Source organism: Phalangium opilio, unplaced genomic scaffold, assembly GCF_054372755.1.
Source record: "Phalangium opilio isolate 3A_F unplaced genomic scaffold, DU_Popi_V2 ptg000070l_1, whole genome shotgun sequence".
Lineage (NCBI taxonomy): Eukaryota > Metazoa > Arthropoda > Arachnida > Opiliones > Phalangiidae > Phalangium > Phalangium opilio.
Genome location: NW_028324182.1, coordinates 10,943,026 through 10,959,675, shown reverse-complemented (window position 1 = coordinate 10,959,675; position 16,650 = coordinate 10,943,026). Strand labels below are relative to the sequence as shown.

The window sequence follows — 16,650 nt, the reverse complement described above, 5'->3', positions numbered from 1 at the left end:
CTAGCAATCTAGGGGTAGAACGCAATCCTAACTCGGAGGAAATCCCGAGTTACCTGTAATAAAAGTACCAGAAAAAAAAAATTCAAGTTGGCTAGAGAGGGTGGTGGATAAACATCTTTCTAGAGTTTCAGCAGACGCCACTGCTCTGCTATATGCATTAATTTTAGGCACCGGGTCCCAGACTTCCAGGTTAATTTCGGGAAACCTGCGGAACGTGGAATTTAGGAATATAGTCTGGACGTACCTACACTTTAGCTTAGGAATCCCTTTCTAACTTCTATGATAGGCTCTTTGGGAATTTAATGTAGTTACGCGTACTTTATTGCGGTTAATAATTTTGATAGTGGTTGGAAAATATTCCAAACATTTCTTCTAAATAAATTATCTTATATTAAGTCAAATAAGTTTTAAATTTAGAATCTAAATTACTAAGTTTAGACTTTCATCGTTTATTCGTTCTTTTGTCCTTTCATTTCTTTATCGAGAGTGTAACAGTTGACTTAAGGTCTTCCAAATATTTGTCATGAAAGAAAAACAAAAGGTTTGCGCTAAATCGTATAATTTAATTTAGTCTGATATCTTCGTTAATTGTTTAATTATAAATAAATCAAAACCCCTTCGAATGCCATTTTCTCTTACATTTTATCTTCTCTGTGAGTTGAAATAGACTGGGGATTTAGTCGAAAATTCTCCTGTTGGCTATTCTTATTTATATTACTCTTATGCTCCCAGCGTTGCCCATGTTTAAGTGAAGAGACGTTATCCTGTGAAATTGTTTTGGGGTTGTTTTTTGTGGTCGCCATTTTGAAAGATGGCTCTCTTAAAAGTCGGTACGAGTGTTGTTCTGGAAGAGGTGAAGATCTTATTTAAGAGCGCTGTTAATTTTAATGAAGCTTACGAAACACCCATAGTTTAGTGGCATTTTTACGCTAACCTTAAAAAGTTGTCCGATGCCCTTGAATTAAGTTTCTTATCTTTATTTTTATTTGTGTCCTCGAAAAACTCTCGTTAACCCTAAAATGTTATATGAAAAGTTTAAATAGTAGGTCTAGCGAAGCTTATTTTTCGAACGGCTTTTTACAGTAGATGTAGACCTACCTTTTGAGTAGACTTTATAGATATCTCTTCGCCCCTTTTAGCATAATAGCTAACCTTTATTTCCGTTCACCCGCGGTTGATAACATTACGAAAGATAAGGCGAATTAACACCTAACGTTGAACGCCGTAGAAGAGAAAGTAGATTTTCTAAACTACGCTTGAAAATGAGTTTAGATCGATCAAAGAGATTCGGGTGATCCATTAAACTTTAGGAGCGTGTACACTTTAAACCAATGAAAAATTATTTTTCACTCTCTCTTAGAAATCGCTATGAAAATTTCCCATAGTAATTTTTCAAAGTCTAACCAATTTTTAAAACCCTCAACGTTCTTGAAGTTTATTGAAAAATCCCTGGGAAAGATGATGGAATTATAATACCACCGAAATTAACTTGAATGATGCTGTAAATGATGATGAAGGATTTGTCGCGGTAATAAAGCCGACACTGAGAATGTTACTGATGCCCCTAAATTTCTGAGAAATAGAAGTGTGTAGCCACCCATAAGGTCGCGAGAATATGTTAATTTCCATCGAGAATATTTCAAAAAATTCGTCTCAAAATCTTGCACCCAAAGTACATCCCCCTTAATTTATGTCAAACTTATCAGAAACATCCCGGAAAATGATTTCTCTACTGAATTTTAATATTTATTATACAGTTTAAACGTATCATTATGAGCCCTTGACAAAAGCGTTGTGAGTGTCCTTAATAACTCATCTGAATGATTTATGGAAGATTTTATTAACAAAGACTTACTGCAAGTCTATAAACGTATCTCTTATTTTATTTGTCGAATACACACGATCTTCTTAAAAGATGTCCCCATATCTATAAGAGAAATATTCCGTACGTTCGCAAAAATAAACCCACTTGGGACAAAGTACAATTACAGTAATACGTATTTACACTCCAGGCAACGTTACTATAACTATCCTATACATTAGTTGCAATTCTCCGAACCCCCGACGCTTTTCGTGGTTGCCTCGAGGTTTCTGAGTTTTATGTTGCGTTCGAGATACGATTATTGATTGTTAGACCATGCATTCTTGACCAAAAAGGTTTGTCACGTAAATGTTCCCTTATCATACAAGTAGACCTAATATTAGGCCAAAAAGGATCGTGTCCTCAAAGTAAATGCCGCTAGAATCATTCGCCTTTTTACGTTTCTTTTTATCCGCGTGTAAAAACATGAATGCAGCGTAACGATGCTTTCAGCCTATTTCCATAAAACCATTTTTTACTCGTTTCCGCCTTTTCTTTCGTTTAATGTTCCTGTTCAAACATAAGTTTCGATTGATAGAGGCTGGGGAACGAAAATAATCCATCCGAAAAAAGTTGTAAAATAATCTTGCAGTGTTGAGGAGATCAGATCAAACATTATTTTGTCTTAAATCGGTATACTTAAGCTCAGAACTATGAAACTATATTTGAACTAGAGATAACCCTTATTACTATTTTTATATTATATTATCTGTAATTAATTCGATGATAACTGGTGTGAAAATATAGACGAAAACATATCATAATTATTTCTAAATAGCAGCAAGGGCACCAGACTTTTACTTACTGTACACCCTTCCAATTTCATAGACCGATTTCATCCGTTGATGGTTAATTTGATCTCTTCCAATCTGTATATTTCGTACACATATATTTTTTTGCATAACTCTTATAGGAGGATAAAAACCTTACCTTCATTGTGGCTTAGTTATACCATCAATCTCCCACTAGCTTATAAAAATAGTTGCCTTTTCCCTCTCTCTCTCTCTTTCTACTTTGCAACTTATTCCCTACATTGTAATACAGGCAGTCATAGATTTCAATACAGATGAAGGTACGATACAAAGATATATCCGGTATAAACACCCATATAAAAATAATCAGGCTTTGGAAAACTCAGTCAGCCGTGAATGTGCCATGAATATATATAACTATATAGTTTGTTGGTTCGACACATACTTTCAAATATTTTTAGTTTACCTCCTCGAAATATCTTTTTGGGGAAATCATACATTTGAATTGGGTGTATATGCCTGGGTCGTTTTGTAAATATTTTTGTTAGTATCATTGAGCATATATTTTTAAATCTGACAACCCCAAGGATTTTCCAAATATTTTTTAATTAGTTAGATTTCTGACGTTTCAAAGCTAACCAATTTTCATAATCCTCAATCAAAGTTCGAGATAATAAGGTTATAAACCTTGACAGAACTAGGGTTACTTAACCGCTAAGGGTGAATACTTTGAACTTGGTTTGATAGTCACACAATGTTCCTCTGATACCAAGTACTTGTGTGTACCATTTTAACTTACACCTAAGAAATATCCTGATGCACCTCTTCTACACGTGGTTCTGACCATTTTCTTCTTTATTTTTTTTTTACCCTTTCCCAAAGTATATTCCAATGTACAGTACTTCCTTCTTGACAGTACGCTGCTGCTATATTCTAACCGTCGCCGTAACTTTTCTCTTCGATCTCTTGGTAGAAAGTTTCGGGGCTTTTGATAATGGCCCTTTCTGTATATATGTCCTAAGTTAGAGTATCCCCCGTACAAAAGTATCCATTGCTTTTGCCGCAAACTCCCCATATTCTTCCTGCAGAATTCTTTTTTTTAGTTCACGTGTAGCAACGCTTCGAAAAGAACTAGACTATATATATACTCTCTTTACTGGAGCGAAAAGCTAAAGATATTACCCCTCTTTCAATCCGATTCGAGACCTCTCAAATGGAAACGTTCCGCACCGTTCTTGAGAGCAACGGCTAGCTATAGCTTCTCCGCGACTAGAGTTTTGTGTTGGTAAAAGGAACCCTAACAAAAAGAGGAAATGGGTTTTCGAAGAAATAAACCTTTTCGTAATTGTTAAGGTTTGTAGAATTGGAACTTTGTTTACTCTCGATATATAAAACCCGTGTTCCCCTTCGATTTTTCTTTTTTTTTAAAGTATTAGCCTTTAGTAAATCCGAACGACCCAAGCTATTTTAAACTCCCCAGAGATCTGTCTTATCACTTTGTAAGTTTTCAACTGAGCGGTTTCGTACTTCTTAACGCGGTGTATCTTAGGTTTTAAAGTGAATTGAACTGTGAAAGAGTCAGTTCTGAATTTTGGTATTAACATTCTCACTTCAACTTTTGGGGAAGATATGGAAAAATATTCTGGCTAAGTTCAGTTCAATTCAATTCATTTTATTTAAGTTTTTAAAATCGTCAAAGTTCTTGACCGTGGTTTTTAGGTTTAAAAGGAGTTTGATAATTAATGGTTACTCGCTTATCGATTTTTATTCAATTATTTGGATCAGTTCGCAAATCGAAATCTAATTGATTTAAAAATTGATCCATTTGAAAACATCTGTTTTCAATTATACGTTTTTAATTTAAGATTAATTTGATATTTAACCCAGATTAGTAACCATTTATTTTCTAGTCCCGATCATTAGAAGTTTTTAAATGGAAGTAATTAAAAACCAAAAAGATATGTCGTATAAATCGATTGGAGGGTCGAGAAATCTGATCTGGTATAATTTTGAACTAGGCCTACAAAATTATTATTTTTTTTATTTTAATTTCCCGAGCTTAAGCGCATGGTTCAAAATTAGGCAAATAATTGGCTATGGAGAAAAAAATCTCAAAAAGGTTTCATTAATATTCAGCAGGCGACTCTTTGAAGTTTAGGCCAATTTTTCTACATAGTCTTAACGAACGAACGACAAAAACTGTTGGATAAAATTACTTTTATTTTGTGAATTGAAAAAGAAAGAACTAAAATTCCTAATAATGTGGATCTCGTTAGTGGAAGATTTTCTTTCAAAGCTCGCCTCTTTACTGGTGCAGTTTTAGTCAAAGAGGTCGGACACTTGTCTGGTATTTAAAATTTCCTAGTCCCGAGGAAAACGAGGTAATTTCGTTACAAACTTACAACTCCTTCTCAGTTATGACTTGAGTACTTGACCAATTTAGAATATTATTCTTCTTTAACACGAGCTATGTTCTGGGACATTTCAGGTCAAAGGTTATCCCGTATGAAAATGTTTACACGGCAAAATTCAAATGACACTTTTTCACATCCAGCTTAAAATTAGTAACCAAATCCGTTTCGAATTGAATTAACGTCAAAAATTGGTTAGAAAATAATTTCACTTCTAATATGTCAACTTTGTTGTGAGCTGGGCTTCATTTTAGGATTTACGCGTCATAGTATAATTAGCCAAAATCCCGTTTTTTGCATCAAAGTAGCAAGTGTTTGATCCGACATTTCTATCTTTGGGAACATTTTTTTTTTGGAACCCATGGATCTGAAAGAGGAAAGAGAGTTTATAATCTTTGCTCATTAGACTGGATTACCTTGTTTCCTTGACGGCTTGAGTCAATAACGGGAATGGAGGGCTTGAATTTGAAGTTAGGTTGGCTCGTTAGCTTTTCCTTCATTTTGAAATTTTTTAAGAAAATCCCTAGACCTACTTAGAATTGGAAAATGTTTTTACTTACTCTTCAATCTACTTCCATGATCTATAGTCCAATAAATGGACACGCCGTCATGCCAAGTTTATTGGTCAGATATAAAAAAATAAGAAAAAAATCTAGGCCAAGTTCTTTGATTCTACGACTATCCCGAGAAGAAATTTTTATTTTCATCAGTATATTTTGAGCTAGTAATGGCTTTTAAAGATTTTTTTTATTGAACATTATTAATGGAAGTCTGTTACGCCCAACCACGCCTGTAAATAGCCTTAATATCTTCTTACAACCTTAACGAATCATTGAAAGAAAAACCGAAGGAATCGAAGGTTACATTGAGAACCGGACGATACGTAACAGCTTGAATCAAAACAGGAGACTCGGCTGTTTGGGAAAAGCGTACATTTAGGGGGATTGAGTCTAAGCTATTTTCTACGAAGCGCCTGTAGAAATGTTTCACCCGCCGAACACCAGTGCTCACGGCAAAACGCGCATATAGGGGCACTTTATTAAAAATATTTGTTATTCATATTGCTTCTGATAAGTTTGTCATTAATTGAAAGGGTGTATTCTTATTGTCAAAATGAGTGGGAAGTGTCAAAAAACAAAGGGTCCTCAACATTTTAGTCACGGAGATCATGGATTTGCCACTAAAACAAGGAAATAGTCACAGATATCATGGGGTCTAATTCCACCGCACACTATTCTTAACTATCCTTGTTTTCATACTTTATGACATATCCGTAATACCACTCCATGATAAATCCTTCTTTATTCATAATCCATCCTTAAGTCTATAACGCTCATTTTTCAATACTCCTTGGCTTCTATATTTTTGAAACCATAGCGTGCGGAAATTCTTAGATCGTATCAGAGATTCACTTGCCTGCTTGCTACTACTCCTTGGGTGTATTCTCTCTGATTTAAAACCGGAAACGTCTGGGGAAAGGCAGTTTATAGTTTGTTACCGAATCTATATCAACGTCAGTACATACGTGTTTGGCAGCCGGGGGCGGCATAGTTTTTTTTCTTCCTGCTTAACGTAGTACACGCGTACTGGCTCTTCATTTCCGATTGTTAATAGATTTCTCTTTGAAACCATTTATTAGCTTTATATTTATCTTTCAATCTTGACTCTCTCACAGGCCCGCTTCCTTTTTTTTTTGGACGAAGGGGTATTTTTCTACCAATAAAGGCCTACCCAAGTTTCCACGGTTTGTTAGGAAAGTTATTTATGCGTGTCAGTTCAGAGGCAATTCGTTAGAAGCTATTGCAAAATGCTGCGCCCCCTTTCTGTTTTGTTATCTTGAGTGAAAACACGTTTTATCATTTGCTGCATTTTCGGAATATTCTATGTTGTTGTTGTTGGATATGACCAACATGTAATCGATTTAGTTACACCGTCAACAAAATTCAGTCAGAGATAAATTGAATGGTAATGCATTTTTTTTGGTTTTGTAACGCGTATAATACAAGATTGGCTCTATCATATTGATGATGCTAATGCAGTCGGTTACAGATCTTTGATATCATTAAGTTAATCTGTTATTTTTTTTTTGAGGTAACCTTGAACTTTCTATATTGATAGACCTTTCCCTTAATGAACGAAGGACGTATAATTTTTCATTACCAAACTAAGCCTGTCCCATTCGACTGGAATATTTTTCTTCAATGCCTTTCCTCTTTCTTTGTCCTCAATGCAATTCCTCATTCCGTTTGGTACGCCATTTTTAAAAGCTCCATCTGTCAGAAGCAATTTGTCCTTCTGTTATCCTTCTTAAAGTTGGAAGGAACTTGGCATAAGCGAAAAATGTTTTTTTCTTTTCTTCTTAAGCTAATTCTACGAAACGGTGCGGTGTTTAATTTTTATGGACTTTTAATTGATTTTTTCGTTTTTCAAATTTTTCACTTTGCGCTTATTTCTTGCTGGAATCAGAGAAAATTGCTCAGGAAAGTGTAGTTGATACTTATTACCAAAGGGCCTAAAAGACTTTTGTTATTTCCACAAAAATCGTTCAACTTATGACGTTGAAACACAGTCATTACTAAAAGGAAACCAATCAGAGACGGACGGAAACGAACTGATTTTGAACCAAAAAGCTGGTTGCATCCGTGCAATGCAAGTGGAAATGAACCTGGACCTTCTATTCCAGTATACTTTATGTTTCTCTGCTCGAATTATTATGATTCCCAATGCGCTTAAGAACTTCTATTTTCGAGAGAGAGTTGGTGAAAGTTTAAAAAGGTAATGGGATAATTGGAAGAGCTTCTGTGGAACTCGTGGAAAACACGAGTCTAATTAAAATTCCCAGAAGTTTTCTTCAATTTTGAAAAGTCTGTAGCATGTAGCAGTCTTAGCGGAAATTTCCGTCTTGGTGCGGCGCTAAAGTAGTTCCCTCCGGAAGTAGTTATAATGGGCGTCGCTTGTTATAGAGTTCCTCGTACAATATATATATATACTTCTTAATTCTTAGCTCGTCCTTAATAGAAAATTAGTTTATATCCGGTATAAAAATTAAGAAGTATAACGCGTATTAAGCGAATATTTTTATGTTTACGGTTTAGATTACGTAACGTTACGTATAAATTCACCATCGTATATTACTTGGCTCACTCGAAGAATGTAGTTTTAAATTTGCATAGTGTCCTTTATTCTTATTGAGTTTCATTAATTCCCAGAGTCTTTTGTTTTTCGCTAAAATATAAAATATAAGAATTACTTTTATTTTCTTCAAAATGGAATACATAACGTTTATGAACGTTTTGTTTAATTACTCGGGCCCTGATTGTCGTAACGCCAAGTATTTAGTATCATTTGAAAGGAAAGAAATAGGACTTTAACATTGTCAAAGACTTCCCAAACATCTAGAATAATTGTTTTCTTAAAGAACTAATTAAAACTCGCAATTAGTAAACAAAATATCGATGAAAGAAAGTTGGGTAAAATGTTCTATTCAAAAATGGAAAAAGGATTGATATGATGTTCCTAACATTAGGTGATACTTGAAAACGCGTCAGTTGCAGATATTTTTACGAAATATAGATGTTATTTTGTTCTACTAGTGATCCTTTTTTTCGTTTTTGGTTCTGCTTTCAAAATATTGGTCCCTTTCTCACCCCATTTTTTCCTGAAAAGTCACTTTTCATCCTTTATATTCTGGAGACTTTGTAAGGAGACCTGGCTTAATAAGTTAATCATCGCACACCGCCCACTTCATTGAAGTAGTTAAGCCTGGTTTTAAATTAAAACTTTCCGAAAAGCGAAATAACTTTTGAGAGTGGCCGTGTAGAAGGAGAGAGGAGGATGCGATTGGGTTAAAGGAAAGTAAAAATGCCTGGATAAAAATTCGCTAAGCATTTTATTCCGGCACAGATTTGTTGGAAGTTCTCTTTTAGACTTGTTAGGATCCCTCTTCAATTGATTTTAACAGAAGTATATTATTTTGACGTTATTGATGTAAAATGAATGAATGAATATTTATTACACTTTCGAATTACAGTGAATCCCTTTTAAAAACAGGTATGAGCAATTAGTTAACTCTCAAGATAGGGTTAATTTGAATATAAACAAAATTATAAATGTATTTCCGTTTCAGTTTAAGATTTCCATGTTTGGGTTAGAGTAGCAAGTCGCGTAGTGTTCAAAGCTTATAAAAAATATCGTGGACTCTACAGCTTTAATCTTCAGGGATCAGTGTGGTAATTGTGTCTAAATTGACTGGACAGTGTAAATACATACAAGTTCAATTGTGGGAAAGAAATAAACTCTTGATTGAAAATAGGAATTTATATAGTCAAGACGTTTTGATAACTTACGATTAATTTTATTCTGTTTTTAACGATCTTTTTTGGGGAGGAACAATACCTTTTAATTGGCCATTCTTTCCCGAGACTGGACTTTTACGTCCGTCCCCCATTCTTCTCTGGACCAGCGCGTTTAAAGAGATTTCTGGCTCTAGGAACCTAGTTAAGTTCTTGAGATTCTGGAGTATTTCACTCTTAGGAAGGTTTTATTGAAAGCGTTTCGCTTAAGGGTGTATATATACACACACCCATGTTCCATTCTCTTTCTCTCTCCCGTGTTTGCCAGTTGAAACGTTTAAGGATTTACATAATCTTTTCTTTGACGCGATTTTTCTCCCCGAGCTTTTTATCGTACGTCCTTTGCTTAATTGGAGTTTCTTACCTGCTTTTCTCTTATTTTATTTGTTCTAAAGTACCGAATGTCTCTGTGGTTTAATTCTATCGAAAAGTTTCGGAAAGAAATTTCCAACGACGAAAATTCCTTGGGGGAGTATTTAGAATAGTAAAGTTCCTAACAAAGGTTTAGCTCTTGAAAAATGGAGTAAAACTCCAAAAATAGAAAAACTTGTTATAAATTCAAGACGAGGGGCAAACCACTTACCATTATATCACAGTAACCCTACAGTATGACGGATCTCACCAATTCTGTTTCTTTACCAGGTTTTTGCTTTAATTTTTTATGATATAGCCATATTTCCACTCCATACCTGCAAATTTATAACACTAGCTTGAGTATACTCCTTGCTTCAATATATATTTTTTTGGAAGTGGCCAATGAAAACTTACCCATAAACCACGATAAAGATGTAAGCGTCATCTTCCGGCGACTATAAGAAACGAAGCGTTACTAACAGAAATACAGACAAAGCGTATTTCTTATTTTAATGAAACTCAATCGATTTTTTTTAACTCAACCAACTTTTTGAATCAGCGTGAAATAACCAGGCAATTAATTTTTAACGAATTTGTTTCAAATTTTTATTAATTACTTTATACTTTTTATCGAGTCGGGTACCGTTAATTCTAATTAATTTATTATTTGATTTATAACAATTATTTTTCGAGGTTTTTTTTTTCAGTTTTTATTTTTTTGGTTAGATTATCGGTATGGTCGCCGTATCACCTCCGGTAAATGAGCCCCTATTTTACTGGAGGTGAACTTTGACCCTTTTGGTTATAAACACCAGTATTTACTTAAAACTATAATTTATATATGTATATATATTATTTAATTTTTTTACAAATTATCCTGGGAAATCCTTATGCGCGATTGTTATAATTATACCACGATTGGTATAAATAGACGATATATCATATTTTATTTTTGTTTTTACAAAATAAGTGCTAATTGTAGTGCGCAACAGACAACATGGTCCCAATTATTATATATATATTTTATATTCATATAAATCTCCGTAGGTTTTCAACGATTTCACAAGTATTTTATTTATTATTTTTTTTTTCTCCATTTAAACAATTGTTTACCGGTAGATTTAGGTGTTGTTTGTTTTGGGACAAATATTTACTTAGTTGTTTTTTTTTGTTTATATAGATTTTAATTTAATTGAAGGGAAATATCGCTTTAACACTAATTAGAATTTTTATTCATAAAGGTAAAGGTAAAAATAGCAAAAAAATGCTATTTAATTTAATTCATTATAAATCAAAATTAAAAGAGATAAGTTCTAAGCTATACCTGACTGAGCCTGTAATTTGGACTTTTCTTTTAATCCATTCACTTGTATTTCAAAATTTAATTAGAAACTAATTTTTTTTGGTTAATTATTTAGGAGTTTTTATACAGTTTTATTTAGTTGGTAGAGCATAGCGCGCGTATGTTTTATTGGCGTTTAATTTAAAGTTTTTATTTATTTATTTATTTATTCAGTTTTAGTAAGTGTTAGGAAAATAATGATCCCAAAAATAGTATGTATCTCTTAAAAGACTGTGTATTTTCCAGTATATCCCGTTATATACGGATAACTCCGAAGCTTTCTTGATTTTTTTTGTTTTTGTTTTTATTACCTACATTGTTTTTTGGTATAATCCTTGAGAACGTAGAATCTTGGATAGGAGTTCTTATTTTCTTCAAAACTTCTTCACTTTTTTCTTATTCGAGCAAGGAAAGAAACTATATTCTCCAACTCGACATAAACCAATTGTAGGTTTATTTTTCTAGAAAACACAAGCTTTTTTATTTTCATTTGTACTCGAGTACTATAAAAACACCGTAAAGGTTGTTAGGTTTTTTTTTCCTTATTTTATTTACTTATTTTTTTCTTCTCCTTTTATATGTTTTATGTTTTTTCTTTTGTTTTTCCAAGACAGAAATAGAGAAAAAATGTTGGTCGTTTGGTTCGGTTTTTTAACTGTTAATATAATGAGTCTCTTCATCCATTGGGTTTTTTGTTTTAAGGGTTTTATTGTCTCTATTACAGCGCCCCTTCTCTCTTATTTCAATGTAATTTCGTTAGGATAAATTATAATAGGCAATTTTGTTTCGGTTTTCTCAAGCGTATATATATATATAGATTTGTCCTTATCTGCACGACATAATATATACACTTAGTTTTACGGTACGATACATGTTGGTACGAGGTTCTGTTTTTTCTTAATACGCGGGTGATATGTTCCTATTTAATCTAGTAATTTTAAACTTGGTGGTAATTATTTTATGGCCAAAAAACTACCGTTGCGATTATTAGATATTGTCTCTAAAATTGAAGAAGCGGTTTTTTTTTTTAATTTTGTTAAGTTCGATTTTCAATCCAAATTCGGAAGTTTACTCGACTGCCTTTTTTTAGTTAGTTTTCGAAGTGAGGTAGTCCGATTTTTATTATGTTTTTCATTCTAAATCCGTATTTGTTGCCCCGAATTTTTATTGATTGTTACCAACCAGACTGTAAATTCATTCTTAATGATTTTTAGACGAAGTTGGGATTGATGAACAACATGGTTTCCGGGTAGGAATAGAGAGTTGTCGTTTTTAAAGCAAATTGTTTAGGGGAAGAAAAAAATCTTTAAAAAAAAATACACGATTTCAAACGAAGTTTTGGAATTTTTGTACGGCGTGTTAACGTTTGTTTTTAGTTCAATTTTATTATACCGGTATTATAATTAGTTTATTTTTGGGGAGTGCGTGTGTACTTGTACGTTTCAGCCGACACGTCCTCATAGGATGTCGTTAGAAACTTTTGAGCTTTTGGTGAAGTTGGAGGCGTTTCCGGCGACCGTTTCGCGTTCAGTTCGCTCGTAATCATCCCGGCGGGGTCGGCAAGCCCGTTGAGGGCTGCAAGAGATCACTTTGCGAAAAGCTTTGCGGAAATTTTCGCTCAGAAAGGCGTACAGTATCGGATTTACGCACGAGTTCATGTAAGCTAGAATGTGAGCGGCAATCTGTACAATGATGCGGCCCGTTGACAATTCATACATGTTGACACTCTTTAGCACCAAGACTATCTGCTCGTTCGCGGCGGACACCAAGTTATAATTCACGTAATTTTGTTAAATAGAAAAGTTAAAAAGATGGATGGTTCAACTTACCTGTATCGGGCACCAACAAACGGCGAAAATGACGACGACAACTACGACCAGACGAGTGACTCTCTTCTTGGAGCGGACGCTCTCGGCGCTGACGTGCCCCCCGGGAGCTACTCCGAACCAGAGCCTTTTCAACATGAGCAGGTAAAGAACGAAAATGAGCGCCAAGGGGATGATGTACGAGGAAAGGAAGAACGCGATCTGAAAAGCGGCGTAGTTGTAGCCCTCCGTCGCCAAGAAAATGCAGACCGAGTAGTTTGTCCGGTTGAAGGGATACGTCATAGCTCCGTGAGCCTCGAGCGCCGGAATGCAGCTGACCTGAGGGCCAAAAGGTTAGGCCTAGCGTACACGAACAATGACAGACTAGGTCGTACGTACCAAAATGACGACCCACGTGCAGCTAATGGCGACGTAGGCGTTTCTCTCGGTCCTGATGGACATGGAAGCTATGGGGTGGACGACGGCGAGAAAACGGTCCAGAGACATGAGCACGAGCGTGTAGATCGAAGCGTAGGCGCAAACTATGACCAAGTATTGAACCACTCGGCACCAAATATCGCCAAACGGCCAATAGGGTAAAGCGTAATCCCACGCCGTAAACGGTACGCAAAAGACGATGAAAAGTAAATCGGCCATAGCTAAATTGATAATCAAGATGTTCGTCGTGGACCGCATCTGAAAAGAAGTCTTGACATTGAAAATAAGGGGTGCAATCCCACGGACGCGGTGACACGACGCGACATACCTGAGGGTTGCAAAGCACGACGACAACGACCAGCGCGTTACCGAAAAGACCGACAACCACGATCAACCCGAAAAGAATGGGAACGACAAAGGCCAACCATTTTTCCATGATCGCCTGGTCCTCGTAATCCGGGATATAGTCGTCGGTGGTGGGCGTCACGCATGTTTCGTTTACGCCGCAGTTAGTATTGTTAAAAATGTCCGTCCCATTCAAGTTGGAGGTGTTGAACAGTTGAGAAATGGTGTAATTTAAGAGCTCTCCCTGGAAAAGTGGTTAAGATTGTTTTGATCACTTTTTTTTCTGAAAACTCTTAAAGAGTCTTACCAAAGCGAAATCCGAAGTAATCGGTGGCCGAGCGAGTCGAGCTGTTCCTCTAGCAGCCCCTGTTGCCGTCATCTCTGACTGCAACATTTGAGGACTACCATTGTCGTCGGTATCCAAATAAACTTCCGGAGGACCATAATCCCCTTTGGCAAAGAGAGATGCCAAAGAGACCCTCTCGGGAAGATCTATTTCTAACTCTTCCGCCAAGGGCATTCTGATGGCTTCCGGGAAAATATAGATATATATTTTTTTCAGGATAATTTCCCTATAGATCGGCTCGAATGTTCTTCCCCTTCGTAGATGGACCTAAATGACCGTCTCCGCATCAAGGACGGCATTTCTCGGTTCGCGAATAACGTTCCGCCAGCTTCCAAATATTTCCCTTTTTCTTCTCCGATATCCTCCAGTTATCTCTTCTCCCCGCCCGCGCGCGCTCTCTTTAATATATTTTCGGCCTAGGAAAATTTAACGTCTTCTCTTCCGTATCTCCATCTCCGAACGCCTGACCTAGAAAGACATGGAGATAATAAAGATAAAATATGTATAATTTGACAAAATTAGGCCTTTTACTATATATTGATAAGACTTAAAAGGGGACAGATATAACTTTGGCAGCCGACAGCGATAATTACTTTACAATTAGTGGTGAAATTTCCTCTGTGACCCGATTCTTATAATCGAGTTGCTAGACCGTACTTTGGTCTTTTTTATGTTCGGTAGCTAGCGTGGGTGAAATTAAGGAAGAGCGCTCGTACCTGGCCGTTAGAATCATTATAGGATCCTTAGCTATTCGTAATACGGCCATCGAATCGTTAAATTGCCAATTAGCACCGTGGGGGAACGAGAGGAAGTTCGCGGCCGTCAAGAGGAAGGAGCGACGCCCTCGTCTTCCTTGGTCTTTTCTATAACGGTCAACCGTGACCGTTTCTCTCGCTCGGTATATTTTTCTATTAAAGGTATATATATAATGCAGTGTAGGTGGGCTTATTGGACGCGCTAAGGCTTCTCTTTTTGTCCACGTGCCGTCTCTAATATTGTTTCCGAGACAATCATTTCTCAATGGTCCTCGGACACGAGATGATTCGATTGGCCTGCATGCTTGTACCTTCTTTCTTTCTTTCCCTCGTGACCTGTCCGCTTTCCCTCTGATAAACTTTTCGTGATCATCGCGTTCCCAACGGAAAAATAGCATGGGATTCTTGGGATTAATCCACGTATAGTGACCATCATACCTTAACGAAAAAGAAACGAACTCAAACTTCCTTTTGACCTTTACGCTTTCTTTTTGGACGTTTACTCCTCATTCGCCTACGCGTAGGAATTTATCACATGGGAGTTACTAAGAGCAAGGTAGTTTATACTCTACCCGTCGTTGATGATGATGGCTTAATACGGTCTAATGGATGGTTATTATGATCTAATCAAGTATACACCAAAATCAAATTATTCTTGAAGTTCACCCTCCTTAGTCTAATTGGTTTATGGTCAGTTGTAAACAAAAGTGAAATACATTTGCTATGAACGAATTGTAAGGGGTTGTTTCTAAGACAACCATATCCATATCCCTGTAGTTACCCATATTGAACAATAACAAAACGAAATAAATGCGACGGAGATATACCGCGTGATAATATTTAGCTTTAGAGGTTAGGGTTAGAAAGATGGATCATGGATCTTCATGTATGTTTATCGAGAATGATTGATATGATATTTATCGATTCTCTAACTATATCGATAGCAAAAATATCGGCTTGTTATCTATCCCAACCGGCTTGGATGTTTTTTTGGTTTTGTAATGTAAACCTTAAAAGGGTCCAGGGATGTAAAGTCGTTATTTTTTTATTTATTTATATATATATAATTTTAAGATTTTTTCCGGTAAAATCGTTATGAATAGTCATTTTTGGTTTATCGCATGATAGATTAGCTTTTCTGTTATGTTGTTTGGGCATATACATTGACTGAACTTATATATATTGAATTCCTGGTACAGTATATGGGTTTGTGGACGACCTGCATTTTCTGTCAGGCTGTGTAATGGTGTTTACCAAAAGCATTAGCTTGATGAAAGAGTTGTATAGAAATTCTTCATCTTTTCGCTTCTATTAAGGATTTTTTCCAGGATTGTCTGTACTTCAACAAGGGGTTGCTCACTTGACATAAATCCTTAGATTTCTCTTTTGAAATCTTGACACCTTTCTCATTTTCACGAACCCCATAAACCTGTACATGAGTCTGATTTCTCCCACGTATGACCTTACCTAAAATTAACCCCTTTTCGAATTTAAGACTGTACTGGTTATAAGGCAGTTTTAAAGCTTGAAATCCCCCCTCACTCTCTCTTTTCATTCATTTAGGTGCCTTGGGACACAGCCTTAACGTTTTCCCGATCTTAATTCACGAGAATAGCTCGACATTAAAGAGAATTTGTTAAGAGACTTTAGAGGATTTCCGTGAATCAGGAATTGAATTTAAGCCTTTGTACTTTGATGTCAATTTGGGCAGCTTGGGCCTTTACCAGATCTTTTAATTTATTTATAGCAATTTCACTTTTAATTTTAACTTCTCAATTCTTCCATTTTTGAAATTGGCTTTGAATTTTATATTTAACTCACGTCGACTTTGATTAAAATTATTAAAACTTTATCAACCCGTAAGACTCGATTATACTTTCAAAAACGCG

At 35.7% G+C, this 16,650-nt stretch overlaps 1 protein-coding gene and 1 long non-coding RNA gene across 5 annotated transcripts in view; one reads left to right on the top strand and one right to left on the bottom strand.

Annotated features, from left to right (window-relative positions):
- LOC149661597 (uncharacterized) overlaps positions 1-16,650 on the top strand; it is a 355,782-nt gene that overhangs the window by 183,916 nt on the left and 155,216 nt on the right. The gene's annotated exons all lie outside the window — the stretch shown is intronic.
- The window catches only part of LOC149661604 (allatostatin-A receptor-like), a 97,490-nt gene continuing 91,167 nt past the window's right edge, over positions 10,328-16,650 (bottom strand). The window contains exons 1-6 of one of the 3 annotated variants that reach the window (XM_089843159.1): positions 15,073-15,373; positions 13,968-14,474; positions 13,644-13,904; positions 13,277-13,585; positions 12,902-13,216; positions 10,328-12,817 (exon numbers count right to left, since the gene is read on the bottom strand). In XM_089843159.1, coding sequence (XP_089699285.1) covers positions 12,530-12,817; positions 12,902-13,216; positions 13,277-13,585; positions 13,644-13,904; positions 13,968-14,180 — 1,386 coding nt within the window. In that variant the 5' untranslated portion in view covers positions 14,181-14,474; positions 15,073-15,373 and the 3' untranslated portion in view covers positions 10,328-12,529. Of the gene's footprint in view, positions 12,818-12,901; positions 13,217-13,276; positions 13,586-13,643; positions 13,905-13,967; positions 14,475-15,072; positions 15,374-16,650 lie in introns of those variants that run through there. The other 2 variants (XM_089843158.1, XM_089843160.1) reach the window with 2 other exon arrangements.